The 24,650-nt window shown below is 58.3% G+C and overlaps 4 protein-coding genes across 5 annotated transcripts; 1 reads left to right on the forward strand and 3 right to left on the reverse strand.

Moving 5' to 3' along the window:
* Positions 1–134: 134 nt before the first annotated feature.
* TMX2 (thioredoxin related transmembrane protein 2) lies at positions 135–2,162 on the reverse strand (the record flags this gene model as incomplete). The annotated part of the gene is given in 8 exon segments (XM_079537309.1): positions 135–281; positions 418–609; positions 613–697; positions 784–890; positions 979–1,055; positions 1,329–1,442; positions 1,587–1,647; positions 1,974–2,162. Coding segments are annotated over 8 exon segments (972 nt in total).
* Positions 2,163–2,407: 245 nt separating this feature from the next.
* MED19 (mediator complex subunit 19) lies at positions 2,408–3,698 on the forward strand. Its single transcript, XM_079536772.1, has 5 exons — positions 2,408–2,615; positions 2,778–3,034; positions 3,103–3,199; positions 3,273–3,367; positions 3,513–3,698. The coding sequence occupies exons 1-5, from the start codon at positions 2,420–2,422 to the stop codon at positions 3,579–3,581; spliced, it is 714 nt and encodes a 237-aa protein (XP_079392898.1). The 5' UTR covers positions 2,408–2,419; the 3' UTR covers positions 3,582–3,698.
* Positions 3,699–5,649: 1,951 nt separating this feature from the next.
* On the reverse strand, positions 5,650–14,498 carry ZDHHC5 (zDHHC palmitoyltransferase 5; the record flags this gene model as incomplete). Of its 2 annotated transcripts, none has more annotated exons than XM_079537232.1 (11): positions 5,650–5,815; positions 6,121–7,004; positions 7,163–7,275; positions 8,019–8,142; positions 8,565–8,697; positions 8,801–8,892; positions 9,417–9,519; positions 9,737–9,906; positions 10,029–10,186; positions 10,623–10,744; positions 14,395–14,498. In XM_079537232.1, the coding sequence occupies 11 exons, from the start codon at positions 14,496–14,498 to the stop codon at positions 5,650–5,652; spliced, it is 2,169 nt and encodes a 722-aa protein (XP_079393358.1). The 2 variants fall into 2 exon arrangements, with proteins under 2 accessions (XP_079393358.1, XP_079393357.1); XM_079537231.1 differs by having other exon boundaries at positions 8,493–8,697.
* Positions 14,499–22,050: 7,552 nt separating this feature from the next.
* On the reverse strand, positions 22,051–23,891 carry CLP1 (cleavage factor polyribonucleotide kinase subunit 1; the record flags this gene model as incomplete). The annotated part of the gene is made up of 2 exons (XM_079537202.1): positions 22,051–22,722; positions 23,286–23,891. 2 exons carry the CDS (start codon positions 23,889–23,891, stop codon positions 22,051–22,053), a joined length of 1,278 nt encoding a protein of 425 aa, XP_079393328.1.
* Between the last annotated feature and the right edge of the window lie 759 nt (positions 23,892–24,650).

Genomic DNA, 24,650 nt, shown 5'->3' on the forward strand with positions numbered 1-24,650 from the left:
GGCCCCGGCCAGAACGAGCAGAGGGAGCGGCGGCCCCCGGGCTCAGTGCTACGTGCAGGGCCCCCCGCCGGCACTGCCTGGTCCCCAGCCGCAGGGTATGGTGGAGTGGTGACAGGTGAGAATGTGGGCAGTTCCTACTTCTCTTTCTTAGTCTCCCCATTGGCAAGGCCAGCTGCTGCTTGCCCCTCGGGTAGCTCCTCGGAGCCTTCATCCCGTGGCTTTGACTGCTTCTTGGCTTTCTGGTAGAGCTCATTGAGGTTGAACTCCCGGATCACATTCTCCTGCAGCCAGAGCACAGCATTAGTAACAGCAATGACCTCCTGCTAGCCCCCATTTTCCATGGTGCCTGTGAGGAGACGCTGAGCACATCCTTATCCTCTGGGTGTGGGCTGGAACATCCTTCTGCCCCTTACATACCTCAGAGAAGGTCCAGGAAACGGCCCGGCCCTTCTTGTCAATCTGTGGGCGACGCATGATCTCTGTCCCACCCTGGAAGAGGATGAGGGTGGGCAGCTGCTTGGTGAGGGGTGAGGTGCTCACCTTGTACCTGCAGGAGTAGGGCAAGAGGCAGACAATGACACCAATGCATTTGGAAGGCCTGGTGCTACCCTACCATCTCGACCCCACAGACCTGGTGCTGACATCTGTGTATCGGCCGACATCCACCTTCCCAAAATGCAGCCCCGAGCAGTTGTACCTGGGAGGTAGAACACGACTCTGAGTGCCGTGAGTGACTGCTGGGCTGGGGACGACTCACCAAGGCCTCGAACAGGCATCACTCACTTGAGAGAGAGGTCAGCAAAGATGGGGGCAAAGGACTGGCACTCACTGGACCAGTTGGCAAAGAACTCAACAATCCATGTCACCCGCTTGTCCCGTTCCAGCTCCTCCTGCCACAGGGCCGTGTGGATCAACAAGAGATGGTAGGCGGGGAACCCAGCACCCCATGCCAACCCACACTGGGCAGATGATACTCACGTCTATGGTCTTATCACTGAAGTACTTGATATACTCAGGTCCCATGTAAAGGGGCGGCTTGCAGGTCATCAGGAACACTGCAACAACAGCAGCCCTGAGTCCAGTGCCCACTTAGAGAAAGGCTCTGCCCCCCTTTTCCCCACTTCTGAAACATCCAAAAGACCCAGGCCTACTCTGGGGGAGGCTCCTCCTTCCCCAGTACAGTCTGTATGACTACAAAGAGCACCAATAGCACAAGGCAAGATGGTTCCAGCCCCATCTCAGGCAGCTGATGCACAGGATGGGCCAAGACAAGGCCTGCCAGGAGCACTGCTGTATTGTGGATCCCCCCACTTCCCCACAGGTCTCACCAATGCAGAGCGTGAGGTAGAGCAGGCCCATGCGGATGTCAAGACGGAAGAAGAGGATAGCATTGGCTACTTTGCTGAACATGAAGATGTTCCCAATGTGCTGCTCCACAGTGACTGGGAAGGAGGAAAGAAGTCAGAGATGGGGCCGTGTCTCCTTTTTCTCTCTCTCATCCCCTGCCCCCACCCGTTTCCTCTGTTCCTCCACAGTACAAAGTTTGCAGGTTCCCTCCACACCCCCTCAGCGCAGCCCCCACTCACTGGAGCGCCTGTTCTTCATCATCACGATGGCACTGAGGAACATGAGGATCTCCACCTCCCGCTGCACAGGAGAGAAATGCTGTGAGCAGAGTACCCTGAGAACCACGGCCAGCACCCCGGGGACAGCCGATCAGCCCCGCAGCACAGCCAAGGCCGGACTGCCCTCCCCTGTTCGGAGCGCTCTCTGCACAAGGACGAGCAGCCACACCGGGCCGCGCCGGCCTCCAGCCTCCACCTCCCCTCCATAACCGAGCCGGAGCTGCACACAGAGGGGCCGCCGCTGCGCCACCCAGCGCCGGCGACGCCCGAGGAGCCCCGGGCACGGGACGGCCGGGCAGGGCGGTGCCAGGCGGCCGGCAGACCAGCGCCGTCGGCAGGACTGCTCACCCAGTCGAAGTCGCAGGGGTTGCCATCCTCCCGCTGCGAGGGCAGCCCGCGGCACAGCGGCGGGACCTTACGGACGAGCAGGAAGGCAGTAGCGAGCAACGCAGACAGAGGATAGTAGGGCCGCGCCAGCCAGCGGCACAACCCCGGCACCGAGTAGAGCAGCGCCAGCAGCGGGGCCAGCACCGCCATCTTGTCCTCCGGCGACCGTCCGCCGCCTTCTCATTGGGCGGACTGCCCGCACGTCTGCGCGGGGCGGGACGTCCTCCCCGCAGGCCAATCGTGAGCGGCAGCGGCGAGAACTCTCAGCGCCGCGGACCAATGACGGGGAAAGAGAGAAGCGGCCAATTGAAAGGCTGAACCCGCGTCTCCCTTAGCAACGGGGGCGGTGCCCGGCCAATCGGCGCGCGGCGGGGGCGGGGCGGCCCCACGCGGGGCAGGCCGGGAAGATGGAGAACTTCTCGGCGCTGTTCGGCGGGGCCGAGCCGCCGCCCGCCACCGCAGCCGCAGCCCTGGGCTTCGGGCCCGCCAAAGCGGCGGGAGCAGGGGCCGCGCCGCCTCCCGCCGCCGCCGTGCCGCCGCCGGGCGAGGACGCGGCCCGCAAGGCCGCCTCCGGCCCCTTCTATCTGCTGCGGGAGCTGCCAGGTGCGGGCCGGGCCGCGGGAGGGGCGGGCCGCGGCGTGACGGGTGGCGCGCGGGGCCAATGAGAAGAGAGGGTGCGGGCGGGAGGCGCGGAATGACAGCTCGCGGGGCCAATGGGCGCGTGAGGCCGGGGCGCAGGGCGCTGAGGGGCCCGTCCGCCCGCAGGCAGCACGGAGCTGACGGGCAGCACCAACCTGATCACGCACTACAACCTGGAGCACGCCTACAACAAGTTCTGCGGCAAGAAGGTGAAGGAGAAGCTCAGTAACTTCCTCCCTGACTTGCCCGGCATGATCGACCTGCCCGGCTCCCACGACAACAGCAGCCTACGCTCCCTCATCGAGAAGCCGCCCATCTGCGGCAGCTCCTTCACGCCCCTTACCGGCACCATGCTGACCGGCTTCCGCCTGCACGCTGGCCCGGTGAGCGCCTGGGGAGGGCCGGGGGGGTTGGGGGTAAGGTGAGGACCCTCTGACCTCAGCCCCTGCAGCTGCCGGAGCAGTGCCGCCTGATGCACATCCAGCCGCCCAAGAAGAAGAACAAGCACAAGCACAAGCAGAGCCGCACGCAGGACCCCGTCCCTCCAGGTAGGACTCTGCCCTGCAGGCCATATGCCCTGCTAACTCTGCACCACACTCATCCCGCCTCTGCTTCCTGTAGAAACCCCCTCGGACTCAGACCACAAGAAAAAGAAGAAGAAGAAAGAGGAGGATCCAGAGCGGAAAAGGAAGAAGAAGGAAAAAAAGAAAAAAAAGGTAGGTTGGGAGCCGGCGTGCTGCTCCACTCTGCCTGCCCCAGCCCTGTGCCAGGCTGTAGTTGGGCAGCTCCATGCATTTGGCTCCAGCAGTGCTTGGCACCACCGCAGTTTCACAAGGCCTCATGCCTATCCTTCTTCTGCAGAACCGACACAGCCCCGAGCACCCAGGGGTGGGCAGCTCGCAGGCCAGCAGCAGCAGCAGCCTACGGTGAGGCTGCACTGTGCCACTCAATGGAGCTTCCAGCCCCAGCTGCCTGCTGTGGACTCATCCCTCTCACAGAGCGCAGCGGGGAAGTGTGGGCAGTCGTGGCCCCCACTTGCAGAGAGCATGGCCCTACAACCCCCCTGCCTGCACTGTGTGGCCGATGGGGACCTGTTGACACGGACAATGCTGGAATGGGGGTTCCTACCATTGGCCTCTTATACCTAAACAACATGGTGCATTGGGATCTCTCTTTTTTATTCACCTTTTAATTAAAGTCTGCTCTGAGGAAGAGCTGGTGCCAGTGGCGGCTCTGACTGTTGGCCAACGGGGCAGGGCAAGGAGCAGAGGCCTTGGCTCAGCCCCATCATACTCCAGCCCTTGCAGCTTTCTGGGCTGTGAAGAGAAGGGGGCAGGAGGACACAAGTGACCTTGGTACAGCACTGTGTTCCCCAGGGCTGCCCCTGTGGGGCTCCCACAGAAGAGCCAGAGCCTCACTGAGTCCTGGGACATATTCCTGCTTAGTGCCCTGATAGCTCCACTTACCTACACTGCAGTAGGAGCGCTGTGCCCCAAAGTGTCCTGAGGAAGCTCATCCCAGCTGCGAGGCCAAAGGCGCTGTGGCAGCCCTGTGAGGCTGGGCCCAGCTCTCCTCGGCCCCCTTCCTTTCCACTCCAGAGGAGGAAGGTAAAGCAGAAAAATGAAGGACAGGAGCCTTCAGGGAATCCTCCATCCCTGGACACCACACAAAGCACACGCATGCCCGCTGAGGTGGCTCATTAAATATCCTTTTATTCCTCGTTTTTAAAATGGCTAATAATAATAATAATAAAAAAAAAAAACAATGGCATGGCTCTGCGGAGGCCACAGGAGAGATATTGCCATAGAGAAAGAGTCAAGTAGTGCGTGAAGTTGCGTGGGCCCGGTGCAGGGTGGGCTCCCCAGCAGGGTTGGGGGTGGGGGGGCAGCACTGGGCTCCTTGGCTGCATTTTTGGCATGTGATGAGAAAATATTGCTTGACAGGGGATGTGCCTCACTGGCCTTCCTCTTCCCCAAATGGAAATTAAAACAACCACCTGACAGTCAGAAAAACTGATCGCCCATTAAAAAAAAAAAAAAATTAAAAATAATAATAATAAAAAAACAAACCCTGGGGAAAACACTTAAAAAAAAAAAAAAAAAAAAAAAAAAAAAAAAAAAAAAGAACCAAAATATATAGCAAAATCTGCAGGTGCAGAAAGGTGCAGCTCTCACCTGCTCCTGCACACCAGCAGCTCCCCCGGCCATCGCCTGCTTCACACCACCTCTGTAGCCATTGGGGAGAAGCCAGGCACAGTGGCTCCAAATCCAAGCACACAGGAGGGGAGCCTGCGGCCTGATAGATCCTAGCAGGGGGCTTCAGGATCCCCCAAGTCCCAACATGGCATCGGCACCCCATGACCCCCAGGCGCCAGGAGCCCCTGAGTGTATCCCCCTTCTCATCCCTTGAGCACAGGGGCCCTGGCCATGGATCCTGCAAGACGGTGGCTCAGGTGGGGAAGGGGAATGGGTGGTTTCTTCCTCTCTCTGGGTAAGATATATAATTTCTGCTTTTTTTTTTCTTTTTTTTTTTCTTTTTTTTTTTAATATTTATATTTATATATATAGATATTTATATATACACACACCTGGTAACTCAGAAAGAGAAAAAAAATAGAATCCGTAACAATAATAATAAAAAAAAGTTATTCTGGTTTAAAAACAATCCATTCCTACCACGCTAGGCGAGCGATTGATTGCACAAGGCCCACAAGTGGCTGCCCGGCCAACGGTGGCAGGGCGCGAGGCTGCGGGACACGGCCCCCCCATGGCCTCCACACCTGGCCAGGGCAGCATCCCTGCCCCACACAGTCCTGCCGGGGTGTGAGTCAGCTCCTGAGTCCCAGGGAGGGGTGGAAAAAGGGAGAAAAAAGCCCTGGGGCTTCCAGCCCATCTCCTCATCCCCGTCGGCTGGGGGCTGCAGAGCGTCCGTGCCCATGGAGCCCTCTGGTGCCAGCGGGTGCCCAGCCAGGAGGTGAGCGGGCGAGCGGCTCTGCCCCTCATACTGAGATCTCGTACGTGGTGCCCCCCACGCCAGAAACCTTCTTGACTCCTCCACGCGTGGGGCTGCTGACAGGCACGGATCCCGAGCCGGGGGTGGCCGAGCTCAGGCTCTTGGGTTGCCCATTGGACTTGCTGTAGGATGTTCTCATCTGCATCTCGTCTCTGGGGAGGGAAGCAAGCACACGGGGTGAGCAGGTGAGCACAGGGATGGAGTGGCAAAGCACGGGGCACAGGGCAGTGGGAAAGGGGAGAGTAGGATCCCAGCACAGCTGTGCGAAGATGCAGCCCTGCCCTCCCCAAGGATACAAGGCAGACAAGCATCCCTCAAGCCCACCAAGAAGCCCGTGAAGTCTCCTAGGGACAGCACCAGCTCTGTGCCAGCAGGACTCAACCCCCAGCCCTCCCCGCACCCCCCCAGCGAGGAGCTGCAGTGCACGCCCTGTGGGGCAGACAGTGGCAAAACTCACTTTGGTGCCAGTAACGGCTGCAAGGCCACCTCCTCGGTCTCGGGGACGCTGGCCTGAGACGCTGCTGGTTTTTGGCTGCTGTAAGACACAGATTTGCCCAAGTGGGGGGCAGCGGGCTGCTCAGGTGAGCCCAGGGAGCGCACCCGCAGCGCGTGGGAGGGCTCAGGCTTGCCAAAGCGGGGAGGGGCCGGGCGGGTGAGCGGATTCTTGCCCAGAGGCGAGCGCTTCGAATCGTCCGAGGAAGAGCTGGTGCGGGGGGCATGGCTGGAGCCTGGCGTCGACTGGATGCCCGAGTCTGCCAGCCCAGCATCGTCCTCCCTGCCCGCTACGGGAGGCTGCTGAAGCAGTTTCTCCCGCTCCTGGATGGAAGCCACGATGTGGCGGGAGAGATTGTCATAGCGCACGGGTGAGGGCTCGCGGGGTGGCACATGCTTGGGTGAGACGGCGGCAGCAAAGCGGCCGTGCAGGTCGGTCTCTCGCTGCTGGGCGATGCGGGCCGAGAGGAAGGGTGATGTGTAGCCCACCGGTGGGTCGGGCTCGGGGCCGGCCTGCACCGACTCGAAGTCGGGGCTGTCGGAAGGTGTGAGCAGGCTGTCATACGACAGGCTCCCGTTGCGTGTCTGGTTCACCAGGCTCTTGTAGGAGGTGGAGGTGGTGCCCTCGGAGCGGATGGACTGCAGGTGGCCCAGTTCAAAGCCCGTGCCCTGAGCCGACTTGAGGCTGGAGGAGCGGGAGCCACTGGACAGCGGGTCGAAGGGAAAGCCTTTGCCAAAGGTGGGCGAGCGGAAGCTCTCAGGCTCCAGGCTCGGCTCTGAGCGGTAGCTGGGCTTGCGGCCGCCTTCGCCAATGGAGTTGGGCTCCTTCAGGCTGTTTACTCGGCTCAGCTGTGGGACAGGAACAGAGCAGTCACTCCTGGGAACATAGGGGCCCCCAAAACTCTTAACGCCCACCCCGAACCCACCACCCAGAAAGCCACAGCAAAGAGCACAAAAGCAGCCCCGTAAGAGTGCTGCCTGTCAGCCAGCCACGTGCACAGCTTTACCTTGGCGCTGGTGGAATGGGGCAGGGCAGCTGAGCTGCTGCTGCTGCTGTATCCAGGCTGGTAGTTGTACATGGTGGGTGTCGGGGGGCTGTCCTTGCCTAGCAAGCTGCTGTCTGCAGGCAGGGGAAGAGAGAAAGACACTCACACGTGTGGCCACTAATGCAAACGCTGCGCGGAGTCCTCCCTCCCTTCCCCAGAACCGGCTCTGAGCCTTAGGAGGACAGACCGTGGAGGTGGAGGTGAGAGGAACAGGCTGGGGGAGAGCGCTCCAGGAATGGATGAAATGGAGCGGGATGGAAAATGGGTCCCCACAGCACAGTGTTTCAGGCAGGCACTTCTCTGTCCCTGTAGCGGCCCTGTTCACATCCCACCTCTCTTGCAAAGCCAACACAGGTGTTTCTGAGCACCATTTCGCTGGCGCTCAGGGAAGCAGGGCATGCAAGTCACGCAGGCTGCAACAAACAAACTTTGCCACCAAGCCAAGCCTGCCATTCCTTCTCCTCCATCCTGGCTGCGCTCCTGTGCCCATCTACAGCACAACAGCCCTTAAGCCTGCCCACAGCATCTCAGTGGCTCAGGACAAGCACCTTGCTGCCAAGCAGTGGTCTCAGCTTGGCTTCCTGCTCTTTTCCAATAGATTAGAGCCGGCTGGAAGCATCCCACAGGCTTCTCCAATCACAAGGGCTGCGTGTAGCAGCCCGGAGACGTGGGTGCACCCTGCTCCACAATGCGGCGGTGCTGACGTGCTTCAGGTCTACCCTGCAGCCTGTTCCTGCGGCCCTGGCTCCTGGTCTGCCGGGCACAGCCCCGGGCTTCCCTCCCAGCGGCTGGCTGGGACCCTGCATGCCCTCCTTACCCTCGTTGGTGGCCAGGGTTAAGTGTGTCCTCAGGCCCGTGTAGCGGCTGAGGTCTGGCTTAGGTGGGGGTGGCGGTTCGGCATCAGCAGACTGGCTCTCCGTCACCTCCAGGCTTCCTTTGGACTGCAGAGACAAAGCGCAAAGGGTCAGCAGGGCACCGAGGCCTCAGCCCTCCCCTTAGCAGGCAGGGGGCATGCAGTGGTGTCATGTCTCTTGGTGCCCCTGGGCCTGTCCAACATCCTGAGTGCTCGAGGGCAGCACATGCCCTATGTGCTGGGAAGTGCCGTGGAAAGGGAAACCTCCAAACAATGCTGCAAGGGTGAAAAACGGGATAGGGAAGGGCAATGGAGTATGCAAAGCCTCATGTGGTCACTGCCACATGGGAGGGATGTAATTTCTATCCCCAGGGGACACAGAACAGGACAACACGGAGGAGGTGGAACATGACAAGGCTCACTCGGTTCTTTACTCACGGATGCAGGCTTGCACCCCTGGGCTCCACGCAGGACCCCAACGTGGGAAGTGCTAATTCCCCCCTTCCTCACCTTCGTCCTCTTCAGCTCTGTCTGGATACCATTGTCCATGATCTTGACAGTGATTTGGCCATCTGACACATCGGGCCGCAGGAAGGGGGGTCTCACCAGCACCGTCTGCTCAGCCCTTGGGCGCCCCAGGTACCTGCCAGAACCCAGGGAGAGAGGGCAGAGAATGTGGTGAAGGCCCATAGCTGGGGGTGCTTATGTTGGGTATTGGAGGGCTGGAGAGGCACCACCACACTTACCTGGGGGCTGGGGAGCTACACAGGACCCGGCTCACATTCTTACAGCAACCATTAGTGAAGGGGTTGACGCCACCTCGGAACTTGCCTGTCACCTGCGAGGTGGGGAGCATCACATCGGTGTGGGTGGCAGCCACAGGAGGTCTCCGGTCCACCCCCCACCCTCAGCAATGCCAACTGGGTCAGGGCGCTCAGGATGTGACCAGCACAATTGTTGAGTAGTGCCAAGGATGGAGACTCCCCCATTTCCAGGCCCCTGTTCCAGTGTTGGGACTATTCTCATGGAACAGGTGTTTCCCTAATGTCTAATTGGAAACCGCCTTGGTTCAAGCTGCACCATTGCTTCCTGCACTTCCACTGCCCATTCTTAAGGGCCTGCTGGGCTCCTTCTTACCCATGACCACTCCTCAAATAGCAGCAGTGGGATCCCATTTCTCCAGGCTGCACAAATGAGGTCAGCTCAAACTCCTCTCGCACACTGATGGCACTCCTCCCTCAACTATCTTGCCAGAAATCCCTTGCTCAATCCACCCTAGGTCTATCTTGTGGAAGCAATCCCCAGAAGCCATCCCAATGGTCTGACACCAGCTAAGCACCCCACATCAGCTAGTACACATACCTGCTCGTTGGTAGTGCGGCCCCTTGCCACAAGCACCACGTGGAACCCAGTAAGGCCAGCGACAGGAATGAAAAACAAGCTGGCCACACACATCACAGCCATACTGCCGGCGGGCAGCTAAGGAATATGCTGGAGAAACAGGTAGCTGTAAATGTCCCTGTTCGTTGCAGGGAACTAGGACTAGATGACCTCTAAGATCCCTCCCACTTCCAACGACCCTACGAATATCACAGCTCTGCTCCACCACATACACCCCCCAGCCCCACAACACTGTTCCCCCTCCAGCCTCTTCCTGAGCCTTCTGGGAACGCAGAGGATACGTGACGGCCATGCGGACACCAGAGAGCTCTGCCTGGTAGAGGACATAAAGCAGACCAAAGCCGAACACCCCCATGATGTGTGTAGTGAGCGACAGCAGGAAGAGGAAGAAGTAACGGTAATTGCGTCGCCCGATGCAGTTGTTCACCCAGGGGCAGTGATGGTCAAACTCCTGTTGGTGGGGAGAAGACAGTGAGGGGTTTGGCTGGCAGCGCTCTGTGCCTGCACGAGGATTTTTGGGACTGATGGCTCAGCTCTGTGCCAAAATGCAGAGGCACCCCGGCAGCTGCTCACCTCCACACAGTTGTCGCAGACGCTGCAGTGGGAGCAGCGCGGTGGCCGGTAGAAGCGGCAGGTCGCACACCATTTCATGCGCACCTGAATGCCCTTGATCTCCACTGTCTTATAAAGCGGAGCTCGGAAGTCATCTTCCTTATCCTCATCTTCTTCAGCTAGCGGAGAACACAAGCACAGACACATGCTGGGACAGGGGGGAGATGTGTCCTCAAATCCCAGCTGGCCTTCTTCCCTCCCCACCTGGAAATGCCCAGCAAAACCCTCCTCTGTCCCACCACAACCCCCCTAGGCTGTCCCAGGGATCATTAAATAAAGGTAAAAAAGGTCGTGCCCCAAAACCACAGCACCCATCTGAGCCCAAGGCAGCCCATATGAGGTGCTGGGACTTATGCAACTTTCACCACTTGATCCTACCAACCGGCAGGGCCGTGAACCCAGAGCAACCTCCTAGCAGCATCTGTCACCATCTGATCCCATCCAGACAGGGCAAGGAGAGCTCTTCCCAAGTACTCTGGGATCAGGGAATCCTCTTTCCTCCTGAGGAAGGAACTAGTTCTATCTCAGGTGATTCACAAACTGGGTCACACTTACCTCGTGGGAATATGCCTGGGTCCATGAAGGTGGCCATGCTGAAGTTGGCCAGCACGAAGAGGAAGACGACAGCATTGTAGATGGGAATGACTGGGGAGACGTAGAGGCTGAGCCAGGGGCACCTGCAGACACAAAGGCTTTGTGACACCTGTCCTACAGGCAGTTCCTTGGGCACTGCAGGGCCAGGCTTCTCTGCTGCATCTGGCAATGGTCACAACAGCCCTCCAGGAATGGTCACAACAGCCCCCTCCTGCAGGGGGGCTTCCGGAATGGCAAGGCCGTTCTGCCAGCTTTGGGGGCACCCCAAGTGCATCAGCCATCCCCGTGGACCTGCCCAGGGGTATCTATGCAAAAAGTGCTCCAGCAGTCAACCGAGGCACAACACACGTCCCTTCTTAGTGGTGGCAAGAACAGGCAGAGCCAGTCAGACTGGCAGTGCCACGTGGGCTGCAAGAAGCTGCACTGGCATGGGGACACAGGATGGATTTTGCTTCCTTAGTGACACCCTTCCCTTGTCTCATCAGCGAGCATGAGTAGCATTTGGGGATCCCACAAGGGGACACAAAACCAGCAGCCTCGAGCCTGAACCCAGACGGGAGCTGCTGTCTGAGGCGCCCACTGCCCCAGCTGGCACCCAGCTCCTTCACAGGGCTGGGAGCAGGGTAGGAGCACCATCCCCACCGCCCTGCCCAGGCTGGGTGCAGGCTGAGGGCAGTGGGCTTCCCCCTCAGAGGCGCCAGCGTAATTCTCTAATCTGCTTTGCTGCTGGGAGTTTAATCCCGTGGATCTAGGGCAGCATCTGTCCCTCTCTTTCCCCCCACAGTGATAAACACAGATGGATTTAGGCGGTGAGTGCAGAGGGGGCAGAGCGCAGTGCTGGGCGAGCAGGGCGACATATGGTGTCAGCACTGTAATCCAGCACAGCCCTCCAGCAGGGAGCGGCGAAGGTGCACGTGCTGCCCCATCCCTCCTCCGCCACCACGCTGCCACGCAGCTGGGAGAAGCAGTCACACTGTGGGTCCCACTGCACGGCGTGGCTGGTAGGAACGCCGTCTGGGAGCACAGCACTGTGATGGCAGCCTCACCTTGGGCGATGCCTCCATGCCTTGGCCTATCTGCGATGGCATTGCCACTGCAGCTCGAGGAGCTCTCGGGGGCAAGGAGCGGCTCCTGCAGCCACGCAACAGCAGCCACACTGGCCTGGTCTCCTGGGGCAGCTGGCCCTGCTGTGCAGCCTGAGATCCAGTGGGACGGGTCTGTGCAGAGGGCAAGCTGTAGGGCGCATGGGAAGGGAAGGAGCCTCCATTTTGAGCAGCCCCAAGCTCTCGGGCAGGAGCATCATTACTCCAAGGGCAGACCTGCCAGCTCCATGCTGCCCTTCAATGGCAGATTGAATGTCAGCCTTTGGGAAGGAGAAGTGACTGTAGAAGGTGCTGAGCGCCCTGGGACCAGCCCACAACCCCAGGCCTTATCGGGCATTGCTGGATACCCGCAGCACAATGGGAGAGCTGCCAGAGGCTGTGCCCAGTGGACTTTGGGACTGAGCAGCAGGCCCAGGCTGTGCAGCCATCTCAGCACCACGTCCCTGCCTTCTGCTCTCCACAACAGACACGGCAGGAATGCGTGTCCCATCACAGCACAGGGCTGCCCCCTGCTCTACGCATGTCCCAGAGGGCCCAGAGAGCTGGCTCTCAGAGCTCAGGCGTGGAGCACACCCATCTCAAAGAGCTGTTGAGACTTGTCCCTGGCAGCACATGAGAGAACTCAGGGAACCCAGCAGTCTCGGCCTGCCACAACCTGAGTCACAGCCCAACTGAAGCAGGCTGTGCTGCTCCTCCCCTCTGCAGGCTCATCTGTAGCCCCTCACCCCGCAAACACGTCCCCAGCCCCGTGAGTTCTGCACGAGGTCAACTCCTTTAAAACAGAGCGTGCTACGAGGAACCAGACCCAGGCAAGAGAAGAGGCGTGGGATGGACTAACTGATCCCCAGGGGAATTCCAGTCCGGAACCAGCAGTGTCCAAGCCACCGAGCCAGGCTCATCCTTCGAGATGGGAACACCTCTGCCCCTGCCAGATCTCACTCAACAACACAAACCTCAGTCCAACCACTATGCGTTCTAATGAAATTAATGTGCTCATTCCTGGCCCATAGACACCAACCCTACGTCAGGATGGACCAGAAGGAACAAGCCTGGCTGATATACCAGAAACAATGCTAGAGAGAGGCACACAAGAAGAGCCTTTCAGGAGCAGGGCACAGAATACCACCAGTTCCATGAGCTCAAGCTTTGTGCAAACTTTTTCTCCATTCCTTCCTTCCCCGCTCTAGCAGTTTCACAGGAACAGCCCTGTGACTGCTACAAGCACAGAGCAATGCCCTCCCAGCCCTGCCAAACAACCTGTGTGAAAGCATGCTGTGCTTTGCCACTCTGCTGGAGATTTAAATTGGTGTTTTAAAGTAGGTTAAATAACATCCACTGACCTACAATTAACGCGACTCTGCCCAGGTGTTCCTGCTCTGAACAAACCTGCTCGGCAGCACACAGCCTGACCGCAGCTGTTCCTTACACTGATAAGCAGCTCCCAGCAGCCCCATAGCTTGCAGCTGGCACTGCAGGGTGGCAGCAGCCAGGAACAGGTCTGTGGGGCACGGCTGCCCCTGTTCGTTGTGTCCTCATGGCAGTGCAATGAAAGGAGGGCACTCGTCACCCCGAGAGCAGCATCAGGCACACCCGCTCTCTCTTCTCCTCCAGTTCTCTGCATTGGTAGCACAAAACCTGCTGCTTTTTGCAGCCCAAAGTAGCAGAATCTCCCTCGACAGCCTCCAAGCTGCCAAAGCACCGGGCTGATGGATGTCCTGGGTCTTGGCTTGGGTAAACCCTGCTGAATGACAGCACCAGCTGCCTGGAAGGAGTAAATCACATCAGCTCTGTCCTCTGGTCCTCAAATTACTCTTTTATTGCCCAGTTGCTGCCACGTGTTAAAGCTGCAGTGACCTTCCAACCACTAAGAGCTGTGTTTGAGGGAGCGGCAGCAAATCATGGGGCAACAGGATGCCATGCTGGGGTAAAGACACTGCCACAAACACAGGCTTCCCCCGGGTGCTGGCCTCAGGCCCTGCTGGCTCATAGGCAGACCAGCTCCTCCAGGCTCTCTCCAGAAACACCAGACCCTCCCCATTTCCTCAAGCTGACACCAACAGCGGCAAGAGATGCACGCAGGGGTCAGGGTGCTTCTCCTTCAACCTTTCCTTTGTGGCTCAAAAATTGGTTACAAAACTCTGAAGAATAACAGAGACTGCCCTTGTCTGACAAACCACTTCGGAGAGCTCCAAAGGAGAAAATTATCTCTGTCATTTTCCCCATACAGGTCACAAGCTAATTCCCAGCCCAGATGGGGCTGAGAACTGCCAGCGAGACGAGCGAGTTATGCAAACATCCGAAGGCAGCAGTGAAGTGTCTGCCAGGAGCAGAAGCTGAACAGTGGTGAGGTGCCTCGCTGTCCGCCACAGCAGCTCCCGTCTCTGTTTTGCCTCATGGGAAAATCAAGCAAAATTCAGCTGGCATTGAACCACTCCAATGGACTGCTGCAGAGGGTGCTGCAGTGCTTTCACACCCTACATCTGTCCCACAGTGTGACAGCTTACCCGCTATGCTAGCTCTGCCACCAGAAAAACCCTGCTTAGTCCCTGCCCTGCTCCCATCGCCCAGCATCACACCCCCAACACCTCCCCCTGCCCTCGTTGCTCTTTGGCCAAGCGACTGGGACTCACGTGAAGGCAAAGAAGAGGGTGGTGGCTCCCACTAGGAAGATGGCAGCAGCTGAAACCGGAACGTATTTGCTGGGTTTGAACCTCTTTCCAGATGCTGCTGGCATGTTGGAGCTCTGGTGGGGAATCTGCCCTGCAGCATAGCCCAGGCCCAGCTGGAGTCAAAGCAAGGCGAGAAGGGCAGGGGAGACGGAAGGGGCCAAAGCACAACCCAAGCCTCCTGGGTCACTCCTGGAGCAGGCTCTGAGCAGAGCAGGCTGTCTGCAGAAGTCCACTGCGGTCTCCGGAGCAAGAGGCCCTGAGGAGTCCACGCTACTCTCTGCCTTGCGAGAGTTCAGGGGTGCAGGGAGGGAGACTTAAAACCATTAAAAAATTCAGCACAGAGAACTGGATTGGATTTAAAACAGCTGTTGGAGCAGGAATGCTGAGAGCCCTTGAGAGCATGCAAAAAGCAGCTCCCCGTACAGCTTGCAGCAGCCACCAGACACGAAGGTAAGCTTTCCGTGCTGGGACAGGAGCAAGGCAAGAAGCACAATGCGTGAGAGCACCCTGGGAAAGAGCAAGATAGCGGTAAACTTCTTGCAAAAAGCCACTCAGGGAAACCACTTCTCCTTTTCAATCTGATATCCACAGCCCCCTCCGGCCGCTGTCTCACAAGCGATCTGCCCAGCTTCCTTGCAGCGCTGCTGTGCCTCCTCCTCCTCCTCCCCGGAGGCGGTACAGAAGCACTCTCCCTGATTTCACCAGAATCTAGGCTGGCTGCCTGGCGGTGGCCATTTAATTTTATTTATTTCTCTTTGACTGTTAAAGCCGAGGAACAGCTGGTGCAAGGTTGAGCTGTAAATCCTTTCTTTGAGAGGGGGGCTGGAGGGGAAGGTCCAGTGGATTGTGCGTTTTCACCCTCTTCCTACTTGTTCCTTTCTCCTGACCCTCTGGGCCTTTCCACAGGCTTCGCTGCCACTCAGTTGTTGCGAATCAACAGGAATTGCACCAAATCTTCACTGTGGCAACCATTCCTGAGCAGCACAGCAGCAGAGATCTGAAGGAACGCTTTCAGGGAGGGCTTTTATACCCCCAAAAGACAAGTGACGGTGGAAGCAATGCTGAAGAAGTCTGTACCGCCCATGGCCCAAGCAGTGTGGGGGCAGGTCTCAGTACATTCCAAACCACTCCATTTTTACTGAATGGAGGGGAGGTAAAGTTGCTCTTCATTAATCCATTTGTTCGCTCAAAAAACTCAGGAGCATTGAGAATGCCACACCTCACCTAGAAAAAGAGGACAGAAATAAATTAACAAGAAAACGATCATGTAAAAATACTGAAACACCACCAAGCTGTCCAGAACAGTGAGAATGCATTTATGTGAGGAAGGAAACAATCAGGAAGATGCACAACCCTGTTGCGGGTGACTTCCAAGCCCAGCTCTCACAGCCCGATGCCACAGCCCAAGGCCTGTCACATAGCATCGGCGTCCCTCATCACATCTGCAAACCTGCAGTGAGAGGAGGCTGTAATTAGCAAAGATCCAGCCAGCCACCTCACAGCCCAGCCCTGAGGCCCTCTGCACTCCATTCACTGCAGAGAAACCCGAACTAAGCAACATACCCAGGACTGCACAGGAAATCTACGCTGAGCCTGGAACAAGATTAGGGACCATAAGACTGCTTGCCTTGTACCTTTCTACAGTTGTAACTCCAGTTCTAATGCTGCGAAACGCCTGCTGCCTCGAGGAGAAGGGGCTAATCAGAGGCTTACAGAGTCAATATTTGGGTGGAGACAGCAGGAGGAAGAGGCAGCTGGAATCTCATCCTCTTCCCCCTGAGGGCACAAAGCAGAGAAGCCTGTGGAGAACACTAGGGAAGGGATTCTGAGGGCCAGGTTCCCACCTTTGATGGCTTTATGGTGCCCTCAAGAGTGTCACCGGATTGACAGCAAGGGTGTAGGTGGGAGTGTCAGATTGCTGCGAGGCAAAACATAGGGGAGAATGTACCTTCCTGAGAACTGAAGGAGGCACCAACCAGCCCCAAGCACACTTGAACCCGCTGCAGCTCAGGGAAGAGCTGGGCACAGCTTCTATTTCACTGACTGTTACTGCTAGAGCCCCTGCTGGGCCATTTGTCACATACTCAGTGCCTCGGTGTTCCATCATGAGGTCTCCATCACCCCACTGACCCCCAGATACAGAGCCATAATGACCCTCTCCTCCTCCCAAATCTTTTTCTTAGGGCTAGATGGAAATTCCGAATGCTGACCAAGCACTCACGCAGGCTGAGAGAACTGTGGCACAAAATTAAGGACACAAGTAGTTAATGACAAGAACTTACTAGGCTTAGATAACTCAGTCCCGATGCAAGGCGTCAGCCAGCGGGGCTGACTAACCGAGGCACCACTCCCACTGCAAAAGGCCCTTCTTTCGCAGAAACTTTTGAAACCAACTTTTTGGCTTTGTGATCGAGAGAGAGGAAAGCCAGCACAGCACAACAGGAGCGCAGTGCCCCAAATCTGCTGGCTGAAAGCCCTGCTCTCACCTCCGGGCAGCCGGCCGCAGCGGCTCTGCGGGTGGGCGGGCAGCAGTCCTGGAGATAGGCTACCCCCAAGTTGAAAGATGACATCACTGCTAATTGCTTTAGCAGAAACCATCTGTTAACGTGCTCCTCAGCTGTAACAGGACACCCCAGCCCTTTGAAAGGCTCCGCCATGAGAACAGCCACACCTCAAATCCAAACAGATACTCGCAGATTTAAGTTTGCCCCCATGCTACTCCTCACCTCTCCATCCCATTCCTTACGCAGAGCCATCTCCTTGTCCAAAACACTGTCCACAAACATTCCCCTTGAAGCCTGCCCCAGTTCAAGGTCCTGCTCAGCTCCAACCCTTTCCAAGGCACCTCCTAATGACAGGTGCATACATTAAAGGGCTCCAACTCCTCTCACAGGGAGAGTCGGCACACGGTGGCATTTGCAAAGGTCCACGTGAGAGCTCAGCTCAGTGCAGAAAGGAACATCAGGCAGCGCTGGAGCGAGCTCCCCACATCAGTGCAAGAGTAAAGACAGAAATACAGAACATCCCGAGTTGAAAGGGACCCAAAAGAATCACTGAGTCCAACTCCTAGCTCCAAAACTCAAGCCCTATGTTTGAAAGTATTGTCCAAAGGCTCCTTGAGTTCTGGCAGCTTGGGTCTATGAGCACTGCCACGGGGAGTCTGTTCCAGTGCCCAGACACACACTGGTGAAGAATCTTCTCTTTATGTGCAAACTACAGCTTGGGCACCTGCATGTCCTGACCACCAGGCAAGAGGTCCAACCCTCCTGCAGCCTGGAATATTTGGTTGACATCTGAAATGCTGTGTGGCATGGCACTGCAGGCTGGTATCTCAGCTGTGTAATTTTAAAGTATCTTCTTCTCTTTTCTCGGGGCTAAACGATAGCAACACTTGACCGTTTCTGTCACTTACCCTGATATCCTGGAGTAACACAAACCTGTTTGCAGGATCCACCCTGCCTTTCCACAAATTATACCGATTCAGACCACATTCACACCAACTTCCCCAAACAGACAATCTCTTACTATACCTCTTCTCCAGCAGTCCTGCAATCTGCCCACTCCCAACCTCTCCTTTCCCCTTCCAAACCTTTTATCCTCACTGCAACTCACCTGAGGAACGTATGTGCTCTACTCCCATCCTGATCCTTTCTCTGCCGCTTCCAGCCCAGCAGCTCCTCCCTTCCACACTTCTCAGGACCTGCCCTACTCCTTCCTCCTCCCAGTCAAGCTTTACTAGGCTTGTGTGTCACAGATTACTCCATTTTCCCTCTCCTCTGGTGTTTCTACCTGTTTTCCCAACCCTAGCACCTCTTCCTCTGCCGTGCTGTTTTTCCCCCGGTTCCTCTTATCCAGCACAACCCCAGGCTTCCCACTCCCAAAGGAGAGTCTAGGGTTCACAAGTCAGCCACTGCCTTACTGATACTCCCGTCCCACAGATGGCTTTACTGCCTGGCAAGGGCTCAGCTGCTCCCTGAGCTTGTCCCATTGCCCCAGTTTCCCCGCACCCGTATTCTCATTCCCCATTTACGTACTTCCATTCACTTGAGGGGCTAACTTCCATCTCCCCACGCCTCAGTTTCTGAGGACTTTACTTAATCCTCCTTTCCTTTCCTCAGGATATTTCTAAATGCCACCACTGCCACCTTCCACTTCTTTTTCAGTGCACACTGCCTTTTCTTCAGCTGAGAACCTGAAGAGTCTGACTCCGGTTTCCACTTCTGCCAGCACTCACTCCTTGAAGCGCTGTGCTCTTCCTGTCCTTCCCACCATTTCCCCATCTCATCGCTTTCCAGAAACCCATCCACATACAGCCTGAACAGTCTGTGTTGCTTTGGGGCTTGATCTTTCCAAAGAATCAGATGGGACAAGGAAACACTCCTCACCATGCTCCACGCTGCCAACAAGCAGTTCCTCTAAGCTCTCCCAGCCCCGAAGAAGGAAGCGCACACCTCAACGTGACAAGGTTCCCCGACACTGCCTTTCGTCACCACGCAGGGAAAGGAGCTGGCACAGAGCAGAGAGAGTTCACTCTCAGTTATGAGCTCCAGCGGTGCGTCAGCTGCCTCCCTGCCCCAAACCAGTCCTGTTGAGTTTCCCCTGCACGGGTCAAACAGACAAACAATTCCTTCCGAGTGATGCAAGTCCCAGTCAGGGCAGATCTGGGACGACACAAAGACAAGATGTACTCTACCCGTTCCCACCTTGTTTTCACTGCCTGCACCCAAGACCTGCACGGAGCAGGTGGCCCCAGGGCTGGCTCTGTAGTCCGGAGCCTTGGCACCTTCTATTCACGGGATGAGAAACATGTCCCAGCCAGCTCCCCTCAGCACTGGGCTCACTGCACAAACCCCACACAGCAAGAAGCCAAGAGGTATTCGTGAAACACAGACAACAGCCCAGGCAGCAGTTGCTGAGATGCAGGCAACAAGGGAAAGCAAAACCATCAGAGCAGGCAGCCAGCACGGCTGGCAGCCCCTCAGTGCTTATCTCTGGCCTTGCTTACATTGCTCCTGTTCCTCCCCTGCCCATCTCAGCGGTTTACACGGGATTAGCCCCATTTTGCGGACAAAGCAGGGAAGAACAGCATCTCATCCAATGTGTCCGCACCTTCCTGGATGCACAAACCCAGCCCTCCCACCACCAGTGCCCACAGGCAGCAGCGAGCAGAAGAAACAAGGGGTGCAGCAGGAGAAGGGTGAACGCCCCAAAAAGCCTTGTCTAAAATCTCCCGTTGGAGACCTTTACTCCACCCAGTTACCTCCTGCCTGACCTCAGGAACCATGAGAACAAAGTCCTCTGCTAAGGAACAACGCCTCGCTGGAGGTGATGATTAGATTAAGCCCGCTAAGTTGATCAACCTCCTCACTTCGATCTAGACAAGGCTGTAGTCATGTTTTATAGCCTAGAAAAGATCAGTGCAGGAAGGATGATCCCACAAACAACCCAATTCAGATATGTAGCAGATCAAAACGTGGAAGCTGGGGAGAAATCACATCCTCGGGAGCCACCAGCAAACGACACCAGGAAGGCAGAATCTCTCCCCCTAAACCAGCGAGACGAGCAGGGTACAACGGTGAGATTTTGCTCTCATCTCAAGGAGATGCAACAGAATCCTCAGCTGCAATAACTTGGGATTAACACATTTCACATTGATAATTTGGAGCTGCTTAGCAGTAGCCAGGCTGAACACCTGCCAGCACAGCCCATTACATCACCAACACCGGAGAACGTTGTGTGGAAGTGTGTTTCGAGGAGGAATTTCACTCTGGATAAGGCAGCAGCACATGGGCCAGGGCTCTGAACCCAGAGAGCAGCCTTCAACTTCTGCTCACTGACAGGCCACAAGAACCAAACCCCGACACAGGCTTTTTAAAACTGAAGTTGACGAGATGTTCTCAGAAGTACCGTCAGCACAAGGAGAGCCCCAGCTCCAGATGAGAGCCTGCAGGAAGGCTCTGTGCTGCAGGCCGCCGCTGTGCTGGTGTCCACTCCTCAAACACAAACCCTGCCCACCCTCACAGCACTCAGGAGCATGAATGCATTCTGTTATCCCACCGTCCAGCCTCCGTGCCTGCCTAAATTCCCCAGCAGCACCATCCAGCCCTCCAAAGCAGCTCTGGGCTCCCAGCACCAGAAGGACATGGGGCTGTCAGAGGGAAAGCCTCACGGATGCTGAAAGCTACGAGGAGATGGGCTCAGTCAGCCTGGAGAAGAGAAAGCTCTGGGGGAGCTCGCCGTGGCTTTCCAGCACACAAAAAGGCTACGGGAAAGCTGGGGAGGGGCTTTCACAAGGACAGAGAGTGAATGAACGGTAATAGCTTTAAATTAAAAGAGGGGGGCTCTGAATTAAGTATAAGGAGGAAAATCTTTACTCACAGGGCAGTGATGCACCGGCACAGCTACCCAGAGAGCTGTGGGTGCCCCATCCCTGGAGGCGCCCCAGGCCGGGCCGGATGGGCCCCGGGCAGTCTCACCAGGCTGCTACCGAGCGTCCCTGCCTATGAAGGGGGTGGAACCGGATGGGCCGTAAGGCCCGCTGCCCCCGGCCGTGCTATCGCTCCGCGGCCCCACGGGCACGGAAGGACGCGGCGAACTCACGGAGACGCCGCGCGGAGCCGGATCGGCGCTGCGCCCGGGCCCAGGAGGAAGCGGCTCCCGCCTCGCCTCGCCATGCCGCACCACCGGCGGGGCGGAGGCCGCGGGCCGGCGGGGCTCCGGGCGCCGCGGAGAGGCCGCGCTGCCAGGCGGCGGGCGGGGGCTCGGAGGCGGTCCCGGGGCAGAACGCAGCCGGGGCTCCGGGGCCCTACGGCTACCGGGGGCGGGGAAGGGCCAGCAGCCCTGGGAGGAGGCGGGCGCGACGGGAGAGGGAGCGAGGAGGCCCCGCGGTACTCACCGGCACGCTACGGCGCGGCCCGGGCGGCGCCCAACGCTACCGGGCACGAAGCGGCGGCGGCGCTCGGCGGCTGGGCACGACGTCAGAGCTGCGCCTGCGCGCCCCGCCCCGTCGGCCGCGCGTCCCGCCCGCCGCTCCTCATTGGTCGCCGTCTGGGGAACAGCCTGGAAGGAGCGAGGAAGGGCGCGGCGCGCATGCGTGAAACGGGAAGTGGCCGTGCGCATGCGTCATCAGGAGGGTGGGCGCACGTGCACCGCAGACCGCATGCGCGGCGCTTCCTGCGCCCGGAGGGGATCTGAGCGCTGTGTGCTGCGGGGCGAACCCGTGGGACGAGACAGGAGCCCAGCCCAGCCCGTGCGTGTCCGCGGAGCGGAGGAAAAGGAGCGTCTTCCGCCCTGCTTCGCTTTGACCGATGGTCTTCCTGTGATAGGCCTGGGGTTCCTGTTCAGCATCCACGGGGGTGGGTGGTCGGCACCCGGGGCCAATCCCTCCATCCTGCAGCCGAGACAAAAAGCAGGAAGCACCACGGAGCCAAAGGGCAGTGAGATTTAATAACAAACTTTACAAAAAGATAAAAACGAGAGGCAGCCTCCTGTGCCGCTGGCACAAGGGCACAAACCCAGGGCCTGAAAGCTGCTGGGCAAAGCAAGCGCTGGGCTACACGCATGGACATCCCCATGTGTCCCCTCTGCCCAGGACTCCCTGCCCCATCCCTGCTGGAACTACTTCAGGTCCATGAAGCGGATGTCCATGATGAGAAGGAAGTTCTTTGGCAGTGGGCGAGGGGCAGGTGAGAGCACAGTGAACACCTGGCGTTCCAGGTCTACCCCAGTGACCACAATGAAGCCAGCCACACTGGTCTCTGAGATGTTGTCATCGGGGCTGTCGGCCATGCTGACGCTCAGCAGGTGGTGCACCATGTCCCGCCCTGGCGTCACCGGCACCAGCTTCAACTGGTTGTCCTCCTGCGACATGCCCAGTGGCAGGCAGGAGTCAGGGATGGTGGGAGCCCCTACCTTGTAGATCTTAACATCAGAGAATTTGACGTCAAAGGCGTGGGGGTAGAAGCAGCCCCGGAAGCCATAGAAATATTCCCTGATGCGGTCATCTCGGCACTCCCGCCGGAAGTCCTTGGAGCGCTCCACCACCCCGCCAGATTTGGGGAGCAAAACAGTGCGCACAAAGTGGGGCAGGTCCCTCTTAAGCTCATTGTAGAGCCGCTCCTGGTCCAGCACCACCACCACATCTACCTCAAAAGCTGAGGCAGCATGCACCAGAGCCTGGTAGCCCGAGCCCTTCACCCAGCCGCATGTGTTGATGACGCAGCCACTGACCGATGCACGGCGGTTCACTTCACATCGCTGGTTGAAGACATCAGCCAGGCGGGATGTGATCTGCAGGCAGATATTGGAACATGAGGATAAAGTACATGGAGTTGAGAGGGATGTTTCTGTTCCCAAAAGACATCAACACAGCTGGAGGCCATGTGATGAGGACCTGTCCAATGACAGGCAATGCTCCTAACTCACTCAGCAGGTTTATTTAGTGCTAAGAGGCAGAGGCAATGCCTGGGCCATGGGAAGCCACTTTGGCTGAAATCCTTCCTTGCCCACCCTTCAGTGATAGCCATAAAGGGGCAGCAGCCACATTCAGTGCTGAAGCTGTCCATAAAGCACGTTAAATGAGTGCATCGGGGCTGAGGGCAACCTTCAGCCAAAAAAGGGGCTTCTAGCCATCACCAAACTGCAGGCAGAGGACACGAGGCATTTGGGCCAGCTTTTTACCCTTCATGTTTTTTTGGACCTCAGTGCTTAACTCAGTACTGCACCATGGTTTTATAGAACAATAGGACTAGCTGGGCAATCCCTAACTTACAGGGGCAGGCAGGACTCCTTGGAGGCTCCACCCTGCTCCAAGCAAGGCCAACCACAAGATGATAGGGACTCCATGCACTCACCTTGTTGTAAAGTTTGATGTTTGTGCCAGGTGTGGTGGAGCCAAAGTGGTAGACCAGCGGAGCTTGCAGGGAGAAGCCCTCCTCCACATCAGCCGGCCGCTCGATGTAGAGGGCACCCATGGTGCCAGGGATGGAGACAGAGCCCTGCCCCACGTCCAGCTCCACAAAGGTGGGCCGGCGCCCCAGGCGTACAGCATAATTCAGCAGCAGGCGGCACACAGTCGACTTGCCCACATCAGTGGGGCCCACCACCATGACACGGGGCCCCCGCTCGTCCTCGCGCTCTGCCTGCCTCCGCATCTGCTCCAGGGCCGTGTGAGTGTTGAGGTAGAGCAGCATAGGCGTGTCCTTGGAGACGTATGCCACCTCGGTGCGCCCACTGAGCTGCACGGTGCAGCCGTGCCAGGTGAAGACGGCCACCTTTGCACCAGCGTCAAAGGTGAACTTCTTGTTGCGGGTCAGCTCGGTGCCAAACACCTCAGCCATGCCGGTGAGCAGCTCCATCTGCACCGTCTGCGAGGCCTCCACTTCGAAACGCAGCTCTGTCTCCCGCTCCAGCTCGAACTTCGCCACCTGCTTCTTCTCATCACCGCCATCGTCCGCCATCGCGGGCCCGGCCCGATCCTACCGCCCACCGCGGTAGGGCTGGACCCTGAGCCCGGGGCCTGGCAACCGTCAGTACCTGACAGCGCCTACAGCTGTTCCGCGCGCCTACCGGGACTCCGGCAGGGCTGTCGCGTTTCCGTTACGTCACGGAGCGCGACGGAAGTAACGTCAGGCAAACGCCGGAGGTGAGGTCAGAGCGCTGCCCGCACGCCCGCTCCATCAGCGGGAGCGCGTGGGGCGTTGCCGTGGCAGCCGCGCGGGGCGTGCTGGGAGATGCAGTCGGGGCCTGCTGCGGTGTGCCGCTCCCCGGGCTCCCCGGTGTTCGTCCGCGTCTCATCTGCACAGCAGCTACTGGGGCACCGTGGCCACGGCCTCTCCCCCTTTCACTGCCCCCGGCCCCGCTACGTGCCACGGGCACGCCGCGAGCTGCGCTCCCCTCCCGCCCCGGACTCGCTGCAGCCGCCCCGGGGTCCCTCGGCAGCGCGCGGGAGCCGGTAGAGCGCCCGCAGCTTGGTCCCGGGGGCAGCGGTGACGTAGTGCTGCCGGGCGGTGACGTCTCGGCGCGGGGTGCGGGCGGTGACGTCGAGCAATGAGTCACGGCGCCGTGATGCAGTCTCCGGGCGTGCGGCGCTCCCCTCCCTTCCCCCCCACCCCCTCCGCGGCCGCCTGGTGCCCCCGCCCCGCACCGGCACCGGCACCGGGGACAGCGGCAGCGGGGACAACGGCAGGCGGTGAGCGGAGGGACGCGGGGGGAGGGGG

Source organism: Tetrao urogallus, assembly GCF_951394365.1.
Source record: "Tetrao urogallus genome assembly, chromosome: 6".
Lineage (NCBI taxonomy): Eukaryota > Metazoa > Chordata > Aves > Galliformes > Phasianidae > Tetrao > Tetrao urogallus.

Bases quoted from the DNA above. Each gene is read 5' to 3' on its own strand.
- MED19 (XM_079536772.1), top strand. From the start codon at position 2,420: ATGGAGAACTTCTCGGCGCTGTTCGGCGGGGCCGAGCCGCCGCCCGCC. The intron at 2,616-2,777 runs GTGCGGGCCGGG...GTCCGCCCGCAG, and splicing joins TCTGCTGCGGGAGCTGCCAG to GCAGCACGGAGCTGACGGGC. The intron at 3,035-3,102 runs GTGAGCGCCTGG...CAGCCCCTGCAG, and splicing joins TCCGCCTGCACGCTGGCCCG to CTGCCGGAGCAGTGCCGCCT.